The sequence below is a fragment of the Muscardinus avellanarius genome (assembly GCF_963383645.1).
Source record: "Muscardinus avellanarius genome assembly, chromosome: 8".
Taxonomy (NCBI): domain Eukaryota; kingdom Metazoa; phylum Chordata; class Mammalia; order Rodentia; family Gliridae; genus Muscardinus; species Muscardinus avellanarius.
In genome coordinates, this window is record NC_137794.1 from 96,184,010 (window position 1) to 96,209,745 (window position 25,736).

The 25,736-nt window shown below is 41.4% G+C and overlaps 1 protein-coding gene across 3 annotated transcripts in view; it reads left to right on the forward strand.

Moving 5' to 3' along the window:
- Positions 1-25,736, forward strand: part of PHACTR2 (phosphatase and actin regulator 2) — a gene marked incomplete at both ends in the record, with an annotated part of 121,718 nt that overhangs the window by 39,707 nt on the left and 56,275 nt on the right. For all 3 annotated transcript variants that reach the window (XM_080700255.1, XM_080700256.1, XM_080700257.1), the window contains 2 exons: positions 351-518; positions 23,462-23,542. In XM_080700255.1, the coding sequence (XP_080556381.1) occupies positions 351-518; positions 23,462-23,542 (249 nt within the window). The remainder of the gene's footprint in view (positions 1-350; positions 519-23,461; positions 23,543-25,736) is intronic.

Below are 25,736 nucleotides of genomic sequence, written 5' to 3' on the forward strand. Positions count from 1 at the left end.
ATTTCAGGAATACTTAGAATACTCTATTTCTGCACAAAATATTGCTGTAGTTGTTGCAGATGGGTTCAGCTGTGTTTTGCAGGTCTTTATTTGTCTGGCCCTACCTATTATGTAAGTCTCTTGCTTTTTTTTATTTCCCCCAAATGATTACCTAAGGGGAATATAATTTCTGATTGATTGATTTTCTGATTGATATCAAGGGAGTCCTACCAGCTGTGAAATGGGACAAAATAAATGTTATGTGAGATTCCAATTGGAATAGGTTTGCTTGCTGTTAACAGTCCAGAAAGAGTTAGATGGTGTTTCTATTTTCTTGCAGCCTTTCTCTGACTTGATTTTTTTCTCTACAGTTGATGGGTTGGACAAAGCTTCTATAGCAAACTCAGATGGCCCCACAGCGGGTTCCCAGACGCCTCCCTTCAAGAGGAAGGGGAAACTATCCACCATCGGCAAAATCTTCAAGCCTTGGAAATGGAGGAAAAAGAAGACCAGCGACAAATTTAGAGAAACCTCAGCAGGTATGAGTGACACAACTCTGTTGCAAGATGAAATAAATCGTTATATTTATCAAGCCGTAGAAAACTTGAAAATTTCCTCCAGCAAAAAATGAACTCATTTGTCTTTGAAATGAAATTATTTTTTTGAAGGATAAAATAACTTGGTTCTAAAGCTGGGCATGGTAGCTCATTCCTGTAATCCCAGTACTTTGGAAGCTAAAACAGGAGAATTGCAGGTTTGAGGCTGGGCTCAGCAACTTATTGAGGCCCTCAGCACTGAGGCCCTCTTAGTGAGAGACTATTTCAAAATAAAATAGCACTGGGAATAGAGCTCAGAGGTAAATCCCCAACCCCTGAGTTAAATCCTCCTTATCTCTCTCACACACACATATAAAAGCATTTTGATTTGCCATATTTATGTACTGACTTTGGCTTTCTGAGGTATTCCTTTTAAAATCTATATTTGTAAATGCATAAAAAAACTGATGTGTGAGTTGGAAGAGTAAAATAGAAAATTAGAAGTGGAAACATTATTTATCAGCATCAAAATGGTGGCCGACCATCCATTTTTCATACACAAACAATAACATATTTATCTACCTAGTTCCAGTTGCACAGTGTTATCTGTTACTTACAACTTCTTTTGAGCTGGGTGTGGTGGCGTATGCTCGTAATTTCAGTACTCGGGAGGCTGAGACAGGAGGGTTACAGGTTCACAGCCAACCTCAGCTACTTAGGCTCTCTGCACCTTAGTGAGATCCTGTTTCAAAATAGAGAATAAAAAATAGGACTGGGGGTATAGCTCAGAGGTAGAATGGCCCAATGCCCCTGGATTCAATTCCCAGTGCAAAAAAAGAAAAAAAAACATTTTTTGAAAGTTTTTTTGATGTATTTTTTTCTATAGGCAAGAATTAAGTGGCCGTGTGAAAGGAAAGTGTTGCTGTATTTGTTTAGTTTTATATTCCCATTATGTTTTGGGTGCAAGTAAGTGTTCTCAATCCTAGAGGAGCCATAATTCAACTAGTGTGAAATATTTTAATTGTTCATTTGTGAATTTACTTTTATATACTTGGGGTCAAACCCGGGGGTGCTCTACCTCTGAGCTACACCCCCAGCCCTATTTTATTTTGAAGCAAGTTTCCTTAAGTTTCTGGGGGCCTTTCTAAGTTGCTGAGACTGGCCTCAAACCTGTGATCCTCTTGTCTCAGCCTCCCCAGCATTAGGATTATAGGCATGCAACACCACACCAGGCTCATTTGTGGATTTTTTTTAACCTTTACTTATAGAGCACACCTCTGTAATCTCAGATACTTAGAAAGCAGGAGTGTGGCTAGTTTGAGGCCAGTTTTGGCAACTTAATGAGACCTTGTCTCAAAATAAAAAAAAATTAAATTAAAAAAGGCTGGGGGATAGCTGAATGGTAGAACACTACCCTTGGGCTCAGTCCCCAGTATTACTACACATACAAAATAAATCAATAAAATCAAAATTACACTGTTTAATATATTTCTTATGGATTTAGGGAAGAAATTAGCTTTACATCTCAGACCAGAACTAAGTCCAATTTAAACAAGTAATAGGTGTTAGTGGTGTTATCTTTAAGACAAAAAAAAAAAAAATGAGGGGGTTATTTGTCTCTTGATGTAAGGTCTGCTTTCTCTATCCACTATCCAAACAATCATATCATCAAATACCTCTTTGCACCAGAGTCTAATTTTGTCAGTGTGTGTACAGGGTCATGGAGCACATCTTAGTGGTCTGTGCTGAAACAAGATTATCCATTAGTCCTAGAGATATGAAATAAAATAGAAAACACTACACACAGCACAAGGATATGCCACAGGGCCATCAAAGCTCCCTGGAGAAAGTGACCTCTGGTGCATTTACAGTTCTATAACTTCATTGAGTATTTACTGTTGAACAGCAAATAATGTGTTTGAGATTTGTTTCGAAATTATCCCTGTGTGTATGATATAGAGGAAGATTTTCAGGAGTAGATAATTGTTTAAGATGGACAGTGAGTACATGGGGTTGATTATTCTCATCTTTCTAATTGTAGGCACTAGAAAATACCCATAATTTTAAAACAACAACAACAACAAAAAGAAGATAGGCTTGGCCTGGGGAGATATAACGAGGCTTGATTAGTGGGTCCTCATCATTTCTTGAGCATCTTTCTGGGTTAGGATCCTGACACTGCAGATTGGTAGGCAGAGTGTTGTGCTGTGTGAAGACAGCGAGGTAGTGCTTTGCTATCACACACCAGGTGAGCTTGGTCAATTCAGGTCCATCCTCTGGGCCTCAGTTTCCAGGTCTGCAAAATCTAGGAGGCGCACGAAGTGATCTCGGGTGCTTGTGTTGCGGTATTTTTGCTCGAGGTTTCATAACTTTCGGTCTCTAGTTGCGGTTGGCCGTTACTTTTTGGCCTGTGGTGAGGCCAGAGGTCATGGTGAGGAGCTCGTGGTAGTGAAAAGCTGCTCAGCTCATGGCAGCTGGGAAGGAGAGGGAGGGAGGGAGGGAGGGAGGGAGAGAGAGAGAGAGAGAGAGAGAGAGAGAGAGAGAAGTGGGGGAAGGGGCAGGGACCAATGACTTCCTTCTTCCAATTAGGCCCACCCCCTGAAGGCTCCACCATCTCTTAGTAGCACCATCAGCAGGGGACAAAGCCTGTGACATTAGATTTTCAGGGATGTTTAAATCATGAACAGTCGGTCCTCTACTATTGGTCTGTTGACTCCGTCTAGTCCCTGGCTTGGCATTTTATTCTCTCCTGTCCTTCAGGTGTACCTGGAACCACATTCGCCATCTTCAGTGATGCCCTCTCACATTTCCCTAAAGATCCAGGAGAACCTGGCTCTTTAAGTTACCATGGTTACTCAAGATGGGAGTAGGGCTCCCGAAGTTAGCATTAAGATGATGAGAAGAGAAGGTGGACGTCTCTTTAGCTGTGTCTGTGCCCTTTACCTGAATTGGGGCTACTAACTTTTGTGGTTAGAGAAGACATCTTCAAAGAATCTCCCCCTGTTCTTTCTTTGTTACTTTTTAACTTTAATGTCTTTTATTGTCACCTTATTTGTATATTTATTTTAAGACTTTAATTTCTGCTTAGATATTGGAAAGTATCCATGAAGTGTAAAACAAACGCACCGAATAGTATATCGTGGGTTAGTTATTTTCACATTAAAGAAAGATATTCCATTTCCAATAACCACAGACATATACACACAATACCTAGTATTAAACCTAACTAAGGATATGAAAGACCTCTATAATGAAAATTACAAAATACTGAATAAAGAAGTTGAAGCAGGTTCAGTGGCACATACCTATAATCCCGGTATTGGAGAGGTTGAGATAGAAGGATCGCAGATTTGAGACCAGCCTCAGCAACTTAATAAGACTCTATTTCAAAAATAAATAAATACATAGGTCTTGAGTATACCTCAGACATAGACCACCCCTAGGTTCAATTCCCAATACTAAGAAAGGGAGGAGAGAAGGAAGAGAGGAAGGGGGAAGAAAGGGAAGACAAAAAAGACAGAAGAACGAGAAACACCTCTTTTGTTCACGGACTGGGATTATCAATATTAGAGGCCCAAGTTTAGAATCCTTCATATGTTCATATTTTTTGGTGGGGACAAATATCCAGCCCTACTCAAAATGCCTTTGTGAGTTGAAATCATAACTCATAAATACCTCCGTCTGAAAGCAGCCCCTAACTTTGTGCTAATGCAATCCCAAATACTGCATTTACATTACTCGGATGATGGTTTTGTGCCCAGACTAATGCACAAAAATTAACTTAACCCATAATATTCCTGAAGCCTGTTACTGTGAATACTTTTCCAAATACAAGCAAACACTTTTTTTTTTTTTTTTTTTTTGGTGGTACTAGGGTTCCTGGAAGCCCTTCTACCTCCGGGCTACTCCCAGACCTATTTTATATTTTTTTTTAATTTGGAAACAGGGTCTCTTAAGCCAGTGCGGCTGGCTCCAAACCAGCGTGATCCTCCTGTCTCTGCCTCCCAAGCGTGGGGATTACAAGCCCGGCCAAACACTATTTTTATACTTTCTGAGTGTTTACTTAAAATTGAGAGTTTTAGGGTAGTCAAGGGGACCTTACCAACCATCTAGTTCTGTTTCTAGGGCAGAAATCACCCCAACTCTAGAAACCCTGGTAACATCAGATCCAGAAGCTTCATTCTGAACTCCTGATTCACAGTTCTAATTGCTGGGGATGTTTTCTTTTGTATTAGCCTAAAGCAAACTATCTCCAACCTTCGAGCTGTCCCCTGCTGTGTGTGTGTGGGGGGGTTAAGATATACAGTCATGTGTTCCATATGATGTTTCAGTCAATGGTGCATCATATGTGTGATAACGGGCCCATAAGATTATATCACCTAATGATATTATAGCTGTCTTGAGTTGTGTAAATATGCGTTGATGTTTGTTCAGTGACAAGATTGCCATAAAACACATTTCTCAGAAATTTTCTATGCCATTAAGTGATAAGTGATGCCTCCTGCTATCAGAATATATGTGTATCCTAGTCACATTGTTACGTGATGACCTTCCATCTTTTCTTAAAGTTCTTTCATTCTTTTTATCTATTTTCAATTTTTTTTTGGGGGGGGGGAGGAGCTGAGCCTGGATTTAAACCTGCGACCCTCTTGTCTCAGCCTCCTAAGTACTGGGATCACAGAAGTGCGCCACTATACTGGGTTCTATTTTCAGTTTTACAGTTTCTCATCATAGGAGCATACCGAGTGGTCTAGATCACTCTGTCTTTATTGAGTTCAGTTCCCAGGCAGCGTGTGCCAGGGAAACGGTGATACACAAGCCTGGCGTCCACAGTGTGGCCATGTGTGTGGCCACACTTCCTCAGCTGTTTTTCACGCTAAGCTGAAATGGCGACTTTCTTCCCAATTTTTATTACTTGCACTTTGCTATCCATGCCGTCACTATATAGAATGAGTTCTAGAACAGGGATGCCTCTTGTTATCGCAATAAGGACTTATCAGTAAGATTTCAGTGTTTTATAAATGTGCAGGGAGTTGACAGTTCCCCATCCATCCTCGATGTGGGAGACACCACGCAGTACAAACTGAATCATCTTTTTATAACAATATATTTTGTATGTTTTTCCGGAGCACTTTGGCATGGTCCTCTCTGGCCCCTGGGTTTCTCTGCAGGTGGTACCTCCTGACCCTGGGGCTGCCCTGGTGTCAGTCAGATCTTTGTGGTCAGGAGTTCTGTCTTAAGGTCCGTTCCTGTGTTGACATCTCTGGTCTCTTTTGTTTATGACTCTTCTTCTACTTAAAGAACCTGAAGTCTCTTGCACTGGTTTTTCTGTCCTGGCCGCAATCTTCTGTGATCTCTGGTTTTGTATGATTAGCCGGGTGTTTTTCCTCCCACCCAAATTCATCATTAAAGTTCTCTTCCTTGGGCCAATCCAGTGAGGGTCCTCCCAGCCCATCATTTCTAGTTTCATGGAGTGGACTTTGGTCTCTCACTGGGCTAGCATTATTGTATATGTGCTATCATCCAGAGGGATCAGTCCTTGTCCTCAACAGCATCAATCTAAACAGCTTTCACATCCTTCCTCTACTCTGTGCATGACATGGTCTTGAGCTAGAGGAAAGAAAACCACGTCTCACTCTTCTTGCCTGTCTGTTTCCTCCTCAGGATTTCTGACTAGTTGAACTATACAGATTACTTCTGGAGAAGACAGTTATTGACGTGTGTGTGTGTGTGTGTGTGTGTGTGTGTGTGTGTGTGTGTTGTGTGTGTGGTACTGGGGATGAAACTCAGGGGCATACTACCTCTGAGCTACACCCCCAGCCCTATTTTCTTTTAATTCCTTATTCTTTATTTTGAAGCAGGATCTCATTGAGTTGCAAAGGGCCTGACTAAGTAGCTGAGGCTGTCTGCAAACCGCTATCCTCCAGTCTCCATCTCTCAAATGCTGGGATTATAAGCATGCACCACAACGCCTGGCCTTGACATTTTAAAAAGCCTTGTGGGGCACGCTTGTAATCCCAGGGCTTGGGAGGCGGAGACAGGAGGATCGCGCAGGTTTGAAGCCAGCCTCACTGGCTTAAGAGACCCTGTTTCCAAATTTTAAAAAATATAAAATAGGTCTGGGAGTGTAGCCCAGAGGTAGAAGGGTTTCCAGGAACCCCAGTACCACCAAAAAAAAAAAAAAAAAGTCAATTGAAAAGGGTTTGAGGAGCATCAGTGCCCCCCACATCTTGTTCCCAAGCCATCAGCTGTAGCGCCCCTCTGTGACCATGCTGACTTTCCTCCTGGCTCTGAGGGGTCCTCCACTTACACAGCACGTGTTCACCAAGCTCCTGTCATGCGCCTGGTACTCACCTAGGAACTAGGGCTGTAATCGGTGGCAAAAGGAGGAGTCCCCAGCTCAGGAAGCTGGCGCTGCAGGGGGCGTGTTGGGGAGAGAATCCAAGCACCCAACATGTCAGCATTCACTCTTTGCCCTGAGGCCTTCTCACCTGTCAACCTGGGCCGTAGTGTGGGTTCCCCTTTTCTTCCTCAAAACATTCCTCTTGATTACTTCCTCACCTGTTATTTCTCTACTCCTAGACATCGTTCAACTTTTCTAAACCAGAGCAAAGGGAGGCATTCCCCCACTCCCTCCAGCTCCCCTTTTAGAGGGAAACTGGTTTATATTTTTAGCTTGCCTCTTGGCGATTCCTCTAAAAACAGGGGAGGTGTTGGAGTTGAGAGATGGCTAGACTGGTTTCTGCTCACCCCAGACCAAGGCAGCTCAGGGTTACCCAGGGATGTTTTCGGCAGCCCATCTCAGAAGAGGTCCTGGTAAACTGCTCCAAACTGCGTCAAACCCTTGTGCCCATTTAGGAGACGCAAATAGCGTTTTGACTTTCCTGAATACGTTGCCCGCTTTGTCTCCCTGGCTGCTGCCACGGGCCGAGAGTCTTTTGCCCACAGCAGGAAATATTTATTTTTTGTCACTATGATGTGGCCGTCTGAGATTTTTCTTAGAGATAACCATGGTGTGGCTTCTGTGGGCTACAGATACGTAAAGACAGATGCCCTGCACGAGTTCATGCTCATTATCTATGATTTTAAGGGTTCTAGGGAAGATTCCTAGGATTTACTACATGGTGGTTTTCTGAGAGTATTTATTGTGTATGAATAGTTGTTGAATTTCTCAGATGTGTTTTTCTATAGTAGTTGATCTGAGTGTGTGTTTTTCCTTTAGACTATTATTATATTTAATCACATTGATAGATTTTTGAATATTGAACTAGTTTTGCATTCTTGGGATAGACTCCATCAGCTTGCGATATATTCTTTTTATTAGTTGTGTATTTTTGAATAATATATACGTACGTCAATTTCCAGTTATTTTATGTACATATGCATTTATTATATTATGCACTGCATATTTTATTATATGTATTTAGGATTGGTGATTTGGGCCTATACTTGCCTTGTATGTACAACTCTGTCTAATTCTGGGGACACTGACCTTATAAAATGAGTTGGAAACTGTTCCCTCCTTTTCCTAAAAGAACATTGGGCAGGAATATTGTTATTTCTTCTTCAGACATTTGGTAGACAATCCTGTGCTGCAGTCTGGACCTGAAAGATTTTAAACTGCAAATTCAGTTACTTTAAATAGTTATGGGGCGATTCCGGTATTCTCTTTTATCTTGGGTGAGTCTGGGTAGGACCTGCAACTCTTTGAAATGGAAAACAAAGCGAGATTCTCCTCACTGTTAGCCAACTCCCTCACCTCCCTCAGTGATGTCCATCTTTAAATGCTAGGTTCTCCATGAAGTCTACTTGGATCGCCCGTTTAGAATCTCTCCTCCTCCCCAGCATTTCTTTCTTAACAGCCCCACTCTTCACTTCACTTATGCCCTAACACTTCACTTATCCCCTATATAGGTATATTATACCTTTAGGTGTAATACTTACTCTATAAGTTACCCATTTAACGTGTGCAATTCAGTTTTTTGTAGTCTTCACAAGCTATTCAACGGTCACTGCAATCCCTCTTAAAATATTTTCATCACTCAGCCAGGCTTATAACCCCAGCGCTTGGGAGGCTGAGATAGGAGGATCATGCAGGTTCGAAGCCAGCCTCAGCTGGTTTAAGAGACCCTGTTTCCAAATAAAATATATATATTTTCCAAATAATATATATATAGATCTGGGAGTGTAGCCTGGAGGTAGAAGGCCCCTTGGTTCCATTTACAGTACCACCAAAAATAAATAAATAAATATATATATATATTTTTTTCATCACTCTAAAAAAGGAAAACCCTGCACTCCTCATTTTGCTTGACTCTTCCCAGCTCTACTCTGTGGATTTGCCCATTCTCAGTATTTCATTCTCAGTATTTCATATAAATGGAATCAAAAGATTAGTGTGATCGTTCGTGACTGATTTTACTTTCAAAGTTCCTCCGTATTACGGTGTTTATCAGTCCTTTCTTTCCGTTGTTGAATAATACTCCATTGTACAGATATACTACATTTTATTGATCTACTCATCATTTGAAGGACTTTGGGTTGTTTCTGCTCTGGGTTTTTATGAATAATGCTGTTAGGAATGTTTGTGTATAATTTTTGTGTGGACACACATTTTCCCTTGGTAATGTATCGACAAATGGAATTTCTGAATTGTACGGTACTTCAGTGTCTAAATTTTGAGTCACTGCCAGATTGTTTCCCATGAAGGTCACAGCATTTTACATCTGCACCAGCAATGTATGAAATTCCAGTTTCTCCACACTCGGGTCCACATTTGTTACAATTCATCTTCTTACAGTTGCCACCCTGGCGAATATGCAGTGGTTTTCCCCAGAACTGTGCATGCTTCATTTTCTTCTTAAGTTTTCACTTGCCATGACACATTTTACCTCCTGACCTTTATTATCTCTATTGTTTGTTTGGTCTCTGGCCCCACTTCCCAGTAGATTATAGATTCCATGAGGGTGGACATTTTTTCTTCTAAGATTCTGCACCTACTTAGACTGGTGCTTAGTCTGTGTTAAGCATTCAGTAGATATTTGTGAATGAATGCAAATGAATGAATGAATGAATGAATGAATGAATGGCTCTTGGTGGGCCTTACCCCATCCTATATTTGGAGTTCTTGCAACAGACTGATTTGGAAAAGTCCTGGATTTTGTGGGGTTTTTTTTGGGGGGGGGAATAGAGGGAGATGACTGTACCTATTCTCAATCTTTCTTTAGTGTCATATCACTGAGAGTTACTTAAAAGAGCCTTAAGAAACCTTGAAAAGCCATAATAGACAAAATGAATATTTCATCAACATAATGGATAGGGTAGAGACCTATTCTCTCGTGAGTGGATAATGAACTTAAGTGACTGTATGCTGCTGATTGTGGCAACGTAAAGGTCAACATGGGAGCAACACTGACCAGAAAAGGAGACAAGTGGGGGTGGTGTTTCCGTTTAATCATTCCTGCACCTGTGTATTTTGATTCTAAACCTAATCAGACCAAATGAATGTTATAAATTCTGGGAGGAAAAGAGAGAACATAATTTTATCATACATACTTTTTAAAAATTCTTCTCTTGTTTTCCTAAAGATATATTATGGGGTAAAAATATTTCCTCCATATATCTAATATGTGTTACATATAAAGGAGACTTAATACTCCTCTTTATTTTTTCTCCCAATAGAATAAACTTTTTGTATGGCTCAATATTTCTGTAAATAAGTGGGTAAAAAGAATCATTACAGCCTCACGTTTTATTTAGGACGCATCTATTATTCTCTGTAGGTCTATTCTAGTGGTCAAACCCATCTAAGGGGAAGAGCAATATCACACGATATATAGGTTTTTGTGCATTTGTCATCATTGAAATTAGTGGTTGCATAAATACGGAACTTGCCATCACAAGTTTGAAACAGCCAGATGCACAGGATAATGGCCAGACCAACAGGATCTGCCTTTTTCGGATTAATGTAAGCCATAAACTCTTATTTCTCAATGAAGTTGAAGAGACTTCCTTGCCTCCTGCACATTCTGGAAAATGGGATGCTGTTTGTTTAATCCAAACTACGCTCTTGCTTTCAATCTGAGAGAAGCAGTGCATTCTTCCTGAGCAGCCTGTGAACACAGCCTCAAACGAGCCACGAATCCCACTTATTTTGTTGATTTCTGATTCCAAATATCATTTTTAAAAAAAAGTTATGTCCACTAGACTGAGATGCATTATTGTTAACTTGCTTTTTTTAAAATCTGATTCTTAAGGGGGATGTGAAGGGAAGAAGCAATGTTCCCATCAATCTCTTAATAAAATGAGGTCTCTATTGGGCTGAGACAAATGAATTTGCTTTAAGAGAAGATCTGATTGTTTGTAGCCCTTCCTTGGGTGGATACTTTCCTCGTTTCATTTTCCTCTGGAGTGGTGCCACTTTAAACACTTGTAAAGGTACTACAGAAATCCTTCTGGCCTGGGTCAGAGAACTCAGGTCAGGAAAGTCCATTATTTTATTTCCTTTGGCTATTATTTCCCGTCGTGGTTTGGGTCCTTTTTTAAAAAATCTTGTGATATGAATCTAGTCCTTATCACCAGGGCTGTCCTGGAAAGTGGCTGGTTTTTGGCTTGTGTATCTTCCTGATGTGTTTCCCACTTGGAATAAAAGTTGCCACCTTAATTATTATTTCTTTTGTATTGGGTGGAAGGCATTTACTCATCTAGGCTCAGAATATGTCATGCCGAGCTTTCTTCAACAGCTTCTCAAATCCAGACTCTCATGAGATGTCTTTATTTCAAAGTATAAGTGCTTAATTAGTTCTATTATAAAGCCTATACAAGAAAGAGAAAGGAGAAATGTGGTTAGAAGACTAGAGAGCTGGGTGTGGTGGCTCATGCTTGTAAGCCCAGCATTTAGGAGGCCGAGACAAGAGGATTGCAGTTCTTTGACAGCCTCAGCTACTACTTAGTGAGGCCCTTTGCAACTCAGTGAGACCCTGTTTCAAAGAATAAAAAATAGGGCTGGGGGCATAGCTCAGAAGTAGAATGTCCCTGGGTTCCATCCCAGTACTAAAAAAAAAAAAAAAAAAAAAAAAAAAAAAAATGAAAGAAGGAAGGAAGGAAGACTGGAGCTTGGCATGGAGGCAAAATACCCCAATATTTGAGAGGCTGAGAAAGGAGGATTGCAGGTTTGAGACCAGCCTCAGCAACTTAGCAAAATTCTTAGCAATCTAGCCAGACCCTGTTTCAAAACAAAACAAAAAGGTTGGGGGTGTAACTTGGAGGTAGAATGGCCCGGATTTAATTTCCAGTATGCTCCAAATAAGTAAATAAATTAAAAATTAAAAAGAAAGAAAGATGACCAGATACTAGAAAACAGGAAGCGAACTCATTATGCATCAGTAGAGTTAGAATTCTTTTTCATTATTGTTCATCTCAGCATTTGTATGGATCCCTTTAATCCAAAAGTGTCTTATAATTCGTCTTTTCTAAATTGTGTTAGAAACAGCACATAACATAGAATTTGCCATATTAACCATTTTAAATATGAGATCAATAATGTTAAGTATATTCACATTATTGTGCAACATATACCTTCTGAACTCTTTTGTCTTGCAAAACTAAAACTACCTTTTAAACTCTCCATTTCCCTTCCCCCAAGCCCTATAGCTGGGTTTTAAGAACAATCTTAGGTGAGTCAAGTACAAAACATTAATTATACGAACCAAAGTTTAATCATTGATTTTAAATCAGGTGTTGATATATAGCTGGTATTAAATCCCGCTTTCTTTTTGCTGAGTTTTTCAGTTCAACTCAATACTAAAAAGCTCAAATTAATTACTGAAAAATGTTCCCTTTGGGTAATTTGTGCAATTTGCTACGTGTACCACATAATGAAATAAAATACTTGTAAAATGAAAGGCAAAAATCTTATATTTCTATTACTCATTGGAAGTTTTGTTTATGGTTAAACTTAATGTAAGAGGGAGATGTATAGGTTTAATAACAATGAAAACAAATTCTAGTCATGTTTATACTGTTAGATGCTTGTAATCTTCCAGTTACTCCAGGAGGTAGGTTACTATTATAGTTCCAGTTTTACTAATGAATGAATGGTAAGGCACAGAAAAATCAAGCAAGTTGCCCAAAGTCCGTGTGTGTGTGTGTGTGTGTGTGTGTGTGTGTGTGTGTGTGTGTGTCTGCATGCGTGTGCTAGGGAATGAACCCAGATGATTCTATTTCCAAGCTTCAACCCTAGCCTTTTTTTATTTTTTTATTTTGAAACAGAGTCTTGCTAAGTTGTTGACACTGGCCTCAAACCTGCAATTCTCCCATCTCAGCCTCCCAAGTGCTGGGATTACAGGGATGTGCCACCACGCCCGGCAGCATAGCGTGTGTTTGGGCTCCATTCTTGATCCTGTACTATGCTGCCTTTAGGTGGATATATATAGCAATATAAATACCAGTGGTATATTGGCCAAAAAATACCGATGAGATACTAGCAAAAGGTATTTACAGTGGTATAGGAGAAGATGGAAAAGTAGGAAAGAAAAAACTGGGTCAAACACTTTTTTTTTTTTTTTTTTTTTGGTGGTACTGGGGTTCCTGGAAGCCCTTCTACCTCTGGGCTACACTCCCAGACCTATTTTTACATTTTTACATTTTTAGGAAACAGGGTCTCCTAAGCCAGCGCACGCGGCTGGCTTCGAACCTGCGCGATCCTCCTGTCTCTGCCTCCCAAGCGCGGGGATTACAAGCGTGCGCCACCACGCCCGGCAAGGGTCAAACACTTTATAAGATGTTTTAATCATCCTAATATCTATTCATTCACATTTGGTTTTAAAGCTTCTGCTTTACATATGTGGAAAACAAAGGCTCAGAGGAGCCCAGCAGCTTGCCTGTGGTTACCTGCTAAGAAGTCTCAGGGTCTGGCTTTCAAAACAAAGACGTTCTTAGAGGCGCGAGTAAGTCCTATAGAAGTCACCTGCTAGGTAGAAGTCTATTAAATATAATAGCATATACATTTCTATACATATTATGTGGAAATAATATTCTCTACTTCCATGTAAATATATAGAACTTTGTATTATAATATATAAAAACTATGTAGAGAATAATACACTGAACATATTCTCTCTTAAGAATTACACATAATTCATATGTGTATATGTCATATAGAAGTCTATTCTATATGTATAGAATATCTATATATAGATAAAATAGAATATAGAGTGTGTATTTATACAATAAAGTCAAATATATATACACACATGCATACACATATACATATTTTTTTCTGTTCCATTTCCTGTTTTCTAGCCTTTTCCAGTAGTCAAAGAGAGTAGCGAGACTCTGATATCACTCTATTAATGAGAACATTTGAAACAGTGGGGAAGAAAGGTCTGGAAAGGTCATTATGTCACAATTGGAAATTAGTTTTGCTCTCATTTAATCATTCTAGTTTCAGCTTCAGTGAAAAGGTACATTTCCTCAAACTTACTTCTTTGGTTTATCTTAGAAAATATAAACTTTACTTGAAGTGAGCATGGTGGCATACACCTGTAATTCTGGTACTTGGGAAGCTGAGACAGGAGGATCACAGGTGCATGGCCAGCCTCAGCAACTTAGTGAGGTCTACAGCAACTTAGCAAGACCCTGTTTTCAAAATAAAATAGGACTGGGTAACGTTTAGCTTGGAGGTAGACTGCCCCTGGGTTCAATCCCTAGTACTAAAACAAAACAAAAAAAAAATTTAGTGGAAGTTACCATTCCACTTTTAACAGATGACTAAAGATTATACACTCACACACACACACACACACACACACACACACACACACACACCTTGAAATTATTCTAAGATACAAAGAATTTCAAACACCTTTAATCCAGGGTAGTACGATTAAATATATAAATGAGGGACTGTCTCAATCTGGCCAGCTCAGTGGCTAAGATCTTTTTCATACCTAATCTTGCTTGCCATTGACTACCTGGCCCAAGGTGAAATGCTGTATCCCATTTTGACCCAAGGTGTTGAGTTCCTGAAACGTGTAAGACTCTCTGAGCCAGCTCGTGGGGAGGGTATCAGAAGGCCGGGCTCCCTCACACCTCTCCCCTAGTGGACGTTGTTGATGATTGGGTTTGAAGCCCCTCACCACCCTGTAGAGCTGAGACTCATATTTCAGCCACTTCTCTGCCAGTTCTGTGCGCATGGGCAGAATGCCAGTACATTCTAGGGATTGTTATCATTATCCTGATTTCAGGCCTCAGTCCAATTTATGTACTCACCATGTCTTGAGCTTATTCTCTTATTATAAAGAATCAGAAAAAAAAAGAATCAGGAAATGGAAACACGCAAGCTTTTCACTGAATTAGATGAACCCCAAACCACCTGTCTTGGGCATGTGTGTTTCCCACGAGTTTGTGAGAGTCAGAGCCAGGAGGAAGAAGGACAGGCGTGAGTGTTTCACAGAGCCCTTAAGCCCTGGCCTCTAATTATCCTCCCGAGATTACATGTACTTCCTGGCCCATCTGGGAGTGAGGACTTGCTCATTGTTCGAGTCCTGATCCTTTGTCCCTTGAGAATAAACGCCACAGGTCCCCTCAGGTTCCCAGCTTGCCTCCTCTGGAAATTGCAGTGATTTTTGGCTTTTACTGTTTGTACAGGTCAAAGGCAGCCCTTCTCTCCTCCTTCCTCAAACTTCTCTGTCAGCCTGACTGCCTGAAATTTTAAAAGAATTACATACATTTGTTAAGTTAAAAAGCACGATGCTGAATCGTTTGTAAAACACCCTCCCTTTTATATAAGAAAAGGGCATAAGTACAATATTTGAGTCAAGTTTGATGGTGCACAGCTGTAATCCCAATACTTGAGAGGCTGAGACAGGAGGATTGCAGGTTTGAGGCCTGCCTCGGCAACATAGCGAGATTCTCAGAAACCTATCAAGACACTATTTTGAAACAAAAATAAAATAAAGATTGGGGGTGTAGCTTAGAAATAGAATGGCATTGGTTTAATCTCCAGCAACACACACACACACACACACACACACACACTTGAATTTGCCCAAAAAAAAATCTGGAAGGACACACAAGACCCTAATAAAAATTGTTAATTGCTTGTGGAGTTAGAATGGGGTTCAGTTTGATAGGTGGGAATAGAGAGTGAGATTTTTTTACTGTAGCCTTTTATAATTTGAACTATGAGACTGTACAACCATCTAAAAAGTATTCATTTAAAATTAACTCAAAAAAGTTGTTCTATCTGATGTCTTCAAGGAAAATTATAAAGCATGGCACCTCCTATGGGAAAGTTGAAACCTTTGTAATTATCAGTGCAGATTGGAATAAGCAAAGTGGTAGAGTTAGATGTGTTTGGGTTACACCAGATTCTACCTCCATGGCTGGAAAATGTATTTAGCCTCGTTACATCTCAGTATCTTGATTTGTATTAGTGAAATAAAAATCATTGCTCAGCCTTTCTTTCAGGGATACTGTGGTGAGGTTGATCAAAATAAATATGAAAATGCTTTCTAAGTATTAAATAAGTAGGTGATCACTACCAGGTTTCTGGGGGAAAGTTGTGACACTAATTTCCCAAGAGAAGGAAAGTACATAGAGCTCTCCACCTTCCTCTTTCTTAAGGCCTCGACCAAGTTTCAGACACAGAGGAAGAAAAGAGGCCTACTTACTTCTCCATTCATACCTTACCGTGCAGACCAGATCTTTGGTCTCTGCTGGAAGATAATTCAATTTGAAAACATTTATTTGACACCTTTTTGATTAGTTAGGGCTCTTTACTGCTGATGAATCATAATAGGCTTAAGCAAACAGAGAATATATTGGTTCACGTAAGCCAAAAAGCCCAGGGGCATATGGCATTCGGGCATGATTGGATCCAGGTGCTTAAAAGCCACGATTAGGAATCTGGTTTTCCATCTTTTGAGTTTATTTTTCTATATATATATATATATATATTTTTTTTTTTAACCTAACCGCTCCTCTCTTGGAGACAAGGTAGTCACCAACAACTCTAGGCTCATATTCAGCAAGTTTTAACAGTTCCAGAAAAAAAAAAAAAAAAAACAGAAAATTGCTCCAGAAAATTCCTCAGGCTTGGATCAACTTGGTGAAACTTGGGCAAGTGACCCATGTTGAACCAATTACCCTGGAGCCCAGAGGCCAGGGATGTTCGTTAGCCTCACACACATGTCATACTCAAAGAGGAGAAAGTGGTTTAGCAAAGGAAAAATCAGGGGACTCTTTGGAAAAGAAATAGAAGAAGGTGCTCCCTTTTTCTGTTTCTCCTCCCCCTCCCAGAAAAAGATACTAAGTTTTCCCAGTATCTGTTCTGCAATGTTATTGGCATTATGGAGACCAAATGATAGCCAAACCATCCCTCATAGGGCTTCCAATCGAATCGTATGATTATACAACCGTGTGCACATGAATGTAGCAAAGAACAATGTACATGTAGGACATGCTGTAATAAATATTCATAATAGCTATTATTTATCGAGTGCTTCCTAGATTCTAGGTACTAGTTTGTGCACTTTACTTGGTTGAGGTCATTTAATATCCAAAAGAACCAGAGCAATAGCAGCTACTATCACATTTTGTAGATAAAAAGGGTGAGTTTCTTGAAAGTAACTGAGACTGGAGCTAAAGAGGTGCTGGAGATGTTTAAGAAATGACAAGAAGTAAAGTTTGACTTTAACGCTGGGCCTATAAAAAAGGAAGTCCGAAAGGAGTGAGGGGTGCACACCTGTAGTCCCAGGACTTGGGAGACTTGGACAGGAGGATCACAGGTTCAAGGCCAGCCTCTGTCATGAAGCAAGACGTGTTTCAAAATAAAATCAAAGACTGAGGGTGTAGCTTGGAGGCAGAATGTCTCTGGGTTCAATCCCTAGTATCAGAAATTTAAAAATTAAAAAAATATAAAAAGATCAAGAGGAAGACAGTGAACAGGGCTAATGGTGAAGCATGGCTGCTGTTCCAAGCATCTCTGCTCCTGTAATCTGAGAGTTGTCGAGTAGGGGATTGGCATGTTGGGATAAACAAGAAAATGGGCAGAACCCTGAGTGTTTTAGGTGAGGATGTTGGCTTTATTTCTCCGCTTTACATTCTTCGGATGTTTTGGACAGTTTTGCAGCATGCCCTTGGATGACTTGGGGTGGTTAATTTTTTCAGTGACTAGCTACCTGTGCCTCCGTGAAGGGTCTTTTAGAAAGGAGACTGTTTTTGGACGTTCTGTTTGCTGTACCCCTGTTGAAGAGCCATAAAGCCGGGCCAGCTTTGCGCACACTTGACAAGCGGCTTTCTGTGTGTCTGCCGCAGCTTTACAGTAAGGCTGTTCACTGCTCAGAACCGAGAAGATAACAAGGCCCGCTTATTTAATACTCTTTATTTGCTCTTCTATTTTGTTCAGTCATTAAGCGGTGTTAGAATTGAGAATTAGGACTCCCTCTCTCTCTCTCTCCTCGCCAAACAAAAACACAAGTGACTTGTTGACGACAAGATTTACTCTTACAGATACTTCCAGACTCGTATGAAACCCGGGCCAAGAATCCACTGAAAGTAGCTGGTGGCATGTGCCCCAGCCTCTCTTCCTGAATGCAGGCTCCACGGCTCCCACTCCATGCCCAGAAGGACATCATAAATCACTTGATATTTATGAAGCGCCCAGCCAGTCGGGCACGACACCCTGCTTGCGGCTGGCGTCTGTCCTGCACACTATGGGCTCCCTTCTTTCGTACATACAGAGCCTTTTCAGATGATCCATAGGACAGAAAGCCGAGAATTTTCCCTTAGACCAGCCCAGCCAAAGAGGAAAGGAGGGGGAAGACAGAGCGCCCTTGTTCCTTAAGGTTTTCCACCAGCCTCACTTTCTCCTAAGCTAGAGGCTGGGAAGGGGCAGGAAATGAGACCGTTATAATTCTGAGCCTATTTTCTTCTACTCACCTTTTCAAGAGATAGCTGTGTGTTTGGAGCCTGCAGGTCACTACTGGGGACTCAGCAGTGAGCAGAACAAAGTTTGGGTTCTTGGGACGATGGCACTGACATGTTTCAGGAGGTGGGAAATGTTTTGCAGGGGAAGACGATGGATAAAGATGGGAAGGGGCGTGAGCTATCGCACGTTCCATGTGCGTTGAATTCCTAATAAGGTGACCTTTGAGCGGGACTTGAAGGGCATGATGGAGTGAACCAGGCTGGGGAAGTGGCATCCTGTGAGGACAGAGGCCACTCTGCAGAGGTGTGGGCAGGGGAGCGGTGGCAGGGCTGAGGGGCTGGAGCAGAGAGGCAGGAAGGTGGAAGAGACGTCCTCAAGGGGGCCACGCACGGGAGCTGAGATGCTATTCAAAGTGCGATAGATAGCCGTTGGACGTTTCTAGACCCTTGATCCTTTTGGAATCCTTGAACAACCCGAGCATAGGCACAGAATCAGGAAAATTCTCATCCTTAGAATGAGATTCCTAGAGAATCAGAATTTGTGTTGTTGTGATCGGGATTGAAAGGTTAAAGCATGAATTCACCCAATATAGAGAGTAGTACAGAAATCAAGGGAAGACTCCTTCCTGCTTCTCTAATTAGGATAGAGGAGAGGATCCACGAGACATTTGTTTACTCAACTGGTAGCAATCCTGTTCACAGAGAGACCCAGCTGCTGCGTTCAGTTGTGCTACACCTGTGGCAGCACCCCCCCATACCATATTAATAAGTTGTTGCCCAGATCGGTATGAGCTTCGACATCAAAGCATAGCTGTTGGGGGGCCTGGGACCAGGTTCCAGGAGGCAACCTGCTTTGCTCCCAGTGAGCTCATGGAGTTGATTCTTGCTGTTCCCACTCACAGAGGACTTCCTGTGGAGTCTAGTGCTTCAGAGAACATGGGTTTATTAATGTGCCAGAGTTAAAGGGAGTAAGCCGGAGTGAGCTGGGCATGACGGCACACACCTGTAATCTCAGTGCTTGGGAAACCGAGTCAGGAGGATCGCAGGTTCAAGGCCAGCCTCAGAAACTTAATGAGACCCTGTTTCAAAATAAAAAGTAATGTAGGGCTGAAGGAGTAACCTGGAGGAAGAATGCCCCTGGGTTTGATCCCCAGTACAAAAAATAAATAAATAAACCTCAGCTGAGCACAGTGTTGCACTTCTGTAACCCCAGTACTCAGAAGGCTCAGACAGGAGGACCGAAGAAGAAAGGCCAGCATGGGGTCACTTAGCAACATCTTGTTTCAAAATAAAAAATAGGCCTGGGAGTATAGCTCAGAGGTAGAATGCCCCTGGGTTCGATTCCCAGTACTACAAATATAAGAAGTTACCAGCGGTGACTTCTGGCGCTTGGAGTCCTCCTGTTGCTCACCTCCCTAAACATGAGGGTGATGGATAACCGAAGTGGGCCGGGCAGGAAAGCGAGCATCCCGCCTCTGAAGGTGCGAAAGCAGGTGAGCACAGGTCAGAAATGCCTCTGCGATGCCCCTGCCTGGTGCAGCACGTTGAACTCAAATGACCGCCCGGAATCATTCCAGTCCAAAACCCCTCGGAGCCCACGAAGCAGCCAGCTCCCAGTGAATGCGCTCTGCAAACACACCGACGATATATAAACACCAGGCAAATATTTTAAAAGGTGAAGAATGAGAGACTTGTACTTCAGGGAGAGCAGGGTTTGGAATTTGGTGCCCAGCAACATACCTTCCGTGCTTGGTGGCTACAGTTTGTTCTCATTGGCTCCATATGCATTTATCCGTGCGATGTGTCAGGAATTGCCCTTGGCCAAAGACCAAACAAATGGCCAGGGCCTTCTCCTATCAGGGCCCGTTTATAGGCCGAAGAGCAAAGGGACAGAGCTGTTGCTTTTGATTGTTTGGCAGGAAGCCAGCATTGCCGCTTCAAAGCTTAGGCTTTTACGAGGAAGACAGAGGAAGAGTTTTTAGTTTACAAGGAAGAAAGAGGAGGGTTTTTTTTTTTTTTTCCCCTAAGCTGAGATGAAGTTAAAATTAAAGCAACAGAAGACTAAAGAATCCTTCGGGATCCATAACGGAAAGGCAGAAACGTAAACAGGATGCGATGTAGGCTTTCAGATGAGTTTTTAGTGCAAGGATGAAAGTTCTTAAAGGTGCCCAACACAGACATCACGGAACTGTCTTCGTTAGTGATGAAGGCTCACAGGATATCTGAACTGGTCCAGTAGCCGCTGTGGCCACTGACTCTTGTCCCTCATTTTACAGATCATGGGTCAGAGGCCCGGGAAACTGAAGTGGCCATCTCAGGTCACTCAGGGAGTTTGGGGACTCATGTCAGAGACTCCTGACAGCCATGCTGTGTCTTAGTCAACTCTACAGACACAGCTGATGATGAGACGTTCTGTTTCATGTGAGCCAAGGGGGGATGGAGATAAGAAAGACAGCCAGGGTGCCTGCGTTCTCGATTGGCAATGTGGGTTGCCAGAATGTGACCCATCTCCTGGGCCCAGGTGTTGGTCTAATGTGCTCTTAACATGTGTACAGCGAAACTGCCAGGAGGCTTTGTGGAAGGAGGACAAGATACCTGTCTCGAGAGCTCTGTAGAATGATGTCACCCACAGAGCCCACACAAGCCCGAATAGGTTTGAACCATCTCTGGGATGCAGTGATGCCCAGAGTCCTTCTAAAGCACCTGCAAAATCCCAGCAGTGTCTCACCCGTCACTGCAGGTACTGTTTGACTCTCTGCACTTAAGTATCCTCTCCTCTGTGACAAGAGTCTGGACAAATTGCACTGCATTTGAGCAACAGCACTCTTTTTTATAAGAAAGACCTCATGGGAAGAGCTCCTCACTCTTGCCTGGTTAGCTTTGTCCATGCAAATGACCAGCTTTTTTTTTTTTTTTTTTTTTTTGTGGTACTAGAGGTAGAACCCAGAGGCTTTCTACCTCTGGGCTATCCTCCCAGACTTATTTTATATTTTATTTGGAAACAGGGTCTCACTAAGTAGCCGAGGCTGGCTTCGAACCTGTGCGATCCCCTGCCTCAGCCTCCCAAGCGCAGGGATTCAAGCGTGCGCCACCACACCCGGCTTGGAAATGACCTGCTTTTAAAGGCGCTGTGGCTACTCCCTGCTGGACAGGAGGATAGAGAGTGGAGGTGGGTGAGTAATCTAAAGGGGGAGGGGCTTGCGTCTGTCTCCACTAAAACCCATAAGGTGTTGATTGACATTCTTTTGACCATCGATTTACTCATTTTCTAGCTTGTTTATATTGTGATTCTATTTTTAAAAGTTTACCAGGACTTCCAACAAATAGCATATATATGTTGTACATAAAATATAAATGAAGTTAGTCAGTGAAGGAGAAAACAGGAATTAACATATGAAGTCTGCATTTCACTCCAACCTTTCTAGCAATGAGGATAAAGGAGAAACACAAGTCCTAGTCACCGGAAACATAAAAGAACTGTTGGGTTTCTTCAAGAGAGACTTGAGTATTGCTATTTGAGGCTCGTGCCATTAGTCACCACTTGTGGAGACATCCGTGAACTTAGTCCAAGCTCCCTGGCCCAGGCACATCCTCCTCTTCACTGCCCTTGTGTCAGGCCACCTGAGCACCAGAGGAAACCGGCTTACTGTCTGAACAGGTCAAGGCAAGGGTTTAGGGTAATAGGCTTTAGTCTGCCTTTAGTTTAGTTAAAATTAAGTTGTTGAGGCAGAATAGCCCTGAGATTTGCAGATTATAAGGCCAGGTAGTGGGGATCTTGAAAAAATCAGAAATCTGAGCCTTCTGTGGCTGCCTAAGCTCTACCCTGTACCTTCCTTTCTCCTCAAAGTGCCCTGGATTCCCTACCAGGCCCTTCTGTGCTACAGCAAGGTAATATTTTGATTAGAGCATCTAGATGGAACAGAATTCAGCAGAACACACCTTGGGGATGTTGACATGACCACATGTTAAACTGACACACCTCCTTGGTCCCTAAGAGTGGGGATTGAAGTAATGGTTGCATGGACATGTAGGATGGGGGGACTAAAGTTACACATGTTCCAGGTGAGAACTACTGAGGTCCTGTCCCCAAGCCCCTAAGCTCCATTTTGAACTGGTACCAGGAATGTAGATTTCTTCCAGAAAAAGGAAGAATCGGTATAGAGGTTCCCATCCCTTGGCATATCTGTGAAAGCTGCCTGTTCTTTTCTTAATATACTTGCATATATTTATTGTAACTATGAATCCTAATTTGGTTCCCAGTGATAGCAACATACAGGAACACAGCACTTGGTGTGTTTCCCTTCGGCTCCTACCCTCCTTTCTCCCTCTCCCTATCGATGTTGTTGATATTAGCACTGATAATTTCCCATATGTACAGATTCATAACTCCTTTCTTCATCCTCCTAAGACTCGGTATTTGTCAGGCGATGTTTCAGAACCCTCTGAATCTGTGAGCACAGGAGGGGAAAGAATTATAGAAATCTGATGTGTTGTGCTTCCGTAGTAGGTGGTGAGAGTGAGGAAAACACTAGATTAGATAGTAGTCTCTTCTCATCAGGGTTGAGACGGGTCACCTGCTCACTGACTGGAAGTCTGTGGCTTGTCTTTGCTCTCAAACAGAAACATACCCATACCTCTACACACACTGCATATCTGTAGAAGTACTCATTTTAGAATACATCCTTACTAAAAAGGAGAAGTAGTTCAAAGTGAGAAGTGGCCTCTGTACTCTGTAGTTGGTGTGGAATATTATGTCTGGGTTATTAGCCAAAGATTATTCTCTGAAAGACAAGCATGGGTGCCTGGGCTTCAGATCACTGCCGGGCGTCACCTGCCTTTGTCTGGATGGACTTGGATCACATTTTTTTTTTTTTTTTTTGGCCAGGTGATAAAAAAGAAGCCAGGGCTTGAGCCCTCAGGTGAACAGAATTGGGTGCTTAGTTCTACCTGGAATATTGTGCATAATTATTTTAAGCGATGACTTGATTCTTACCTGTGCTTATTCTTTTTAAAAGTATTAGAGAGGAAGATATCCACAAGACAAAGTAGAGAGGAGCTGATAAGAAGGGGCGTGCTTAAGGAATTGCCTGATCAAGGTGAGGAAATTAACCAAACCTTTCACCTATTTTGATCCTGCACTCTTTTGCCTTTCCTTTTCTTCTGAAATTTAAAATGACCACGATCTTTCTCGGATAAAGCAGTGAGTAATCCGCTCCAAGAATCTTGCTTTAATTTGGCATGCCTTTGTGAGCAGCACAGAATCTGGGGGATTATACACAAGAGATCCAGTGACTTTTGGGTGACTCCTTTGCCGTAGGTCACTCTGAAGCCCAAACTCTACCACAGAAGCACTGTGGCTAGAGATACAGAGAAAGGTGGACATGCTTACCCAGCCCCTTCTCTTCTTGAGCTTTAATCTTTCTTTTAAGTTAAACTCAATTGTTTGAATAAATGCAGTTTTAGCTTGTCCATGTCTTATTTATACCTTAAGACTGCTGTTAAAAGAACCAGCAAAGATACCCTGGCCCTTTGCGCTCAGGAATACACCCAAATGTACCTACAATCAATAAGGCATGAATGGACAAATTAATCTGCTTTATTGCTTTTTCTCAAATAATTTTCCAGTTTTGTTCTATTTTTCATTTCTCTGAATATCGTTGCTTCTCACCTTGTCACTAACAGCGACTGTTTCCAATTATTTTTTCTTTGCTTTAATCGTCTTTTCTTCTTCCTCTGTCCTCCTGAGGAGCAAACTGGCAAGAAATGCAGGGATGAGATAGAAACTGAGGTTGACCCTTAAATGAGGACACCGGCCTTGCTTATTTCTCCAAATAAATGATACCAAATGATTCTCTTTGTTCCCATTACTGTGAAAAACTAAAGGAAATTTTACTGTAATATTGTTGATTTTTCTCATGCCTTCCCAAAATTTACTGGAGTAAAGTATTATTACCGAACTTTTACGGGAGCAAATAACATGCCATTAATCTGCAATTGAAATAATGGTACTTCTCTTTTTCTGATACCTGTTTTTTGGGAAGAACTTAACATTTCTTCACATTCACTATTTGTAAACTAAAATGGCATGCTTTTTCCAACATCTGCTAGAAAATGTTTACTGTTTTATTCCTGCTTAAAACAAGAGAGAAATCTGGATTAAATAATACTGCTTTTACTAACCCTTCACAATTTTAGATGTTTTACTTCAATTTTTGACCTGTCAAACTTTTCTCACTCTATAAATGAACTTTATATCTTCTCCAATTTTCTGTTACTTTGAAGCTATTTCCTTCCTGTCTGGGACTTTTAAAAATAAAACCTACTCATACATCTTTAACCTTTTTATTTGAAGGTAAGCATACAGTATCGAAATTCATCTCAAGTCCAGTCTCTCTGGACACGACATAGATAAATGACACAGCCACCAAGACCTGGACACTGAGTCACCAACTTTATTAAATGACTGCGTTAGTTTGGTGTGGCTTATTTGAAGATATCTTAAAGAAAGGAAAAAGGGAGGAAATTTATTATTAAAAACTCAGTATGTTTAAAGACAGATTAAAAGTCCCAGATTTTTTCTAATTAAAAGTTATAGATGAAAGAGATTTTACTTTTTCTATAAACAGGTAGCAATATCAAGTTAAAGAAATACTTAGTAATATTTGTTTTTTCTGTCTAATCTGTTAAGCTATTTGCAGCCTAGGTTATAATTTCTTGGTCCTATATAGAGGTATATTTCCCAAAAATCTGTCTCTATTTGACCTTCGGGCTTATTTTTTTGCAGCTAAACATTAGAAGCTTTGAAACATTAAAAAAAAAGTTAACCTAAACATAGTATAAATAGGCTTATGTTTTGGAAAGTCCTAATCTATTGAATTTGACTTTGCACTGGTTGTGTGGGCTCTATCTAGAGCTGTAGAAATTGCATACCTTTTGAAGTTGCCCAAGGGTGCTGTTGGAACTAGAGTCCTTCCTTTTTCCAGCCAAGAGCTGGAGAAAAGAGTTTCCTGTCATTTTCCCAAAAACAATTATCTTGAGCATTTCAGTCTGAGAGACTAGAAGCCGCTGTCTTTGGAGATGGCCTCCTCTCTTCTGCCAGTGAGGATTCATTCTTGGCCCTGACCTCCTTGACCTTGCTGTAGTGCTTGACAGTGCTTGTCAATTAAGCCCTTTATTACATGGGCCAGATAGACATTTTTAATCCCTCCAGCTGCCCTGGGCTTGACCTTGTCCCATCCTGTCTCATACCCTCACTCTCAGCTATTATTATTATTCCTTTGAGATTATATA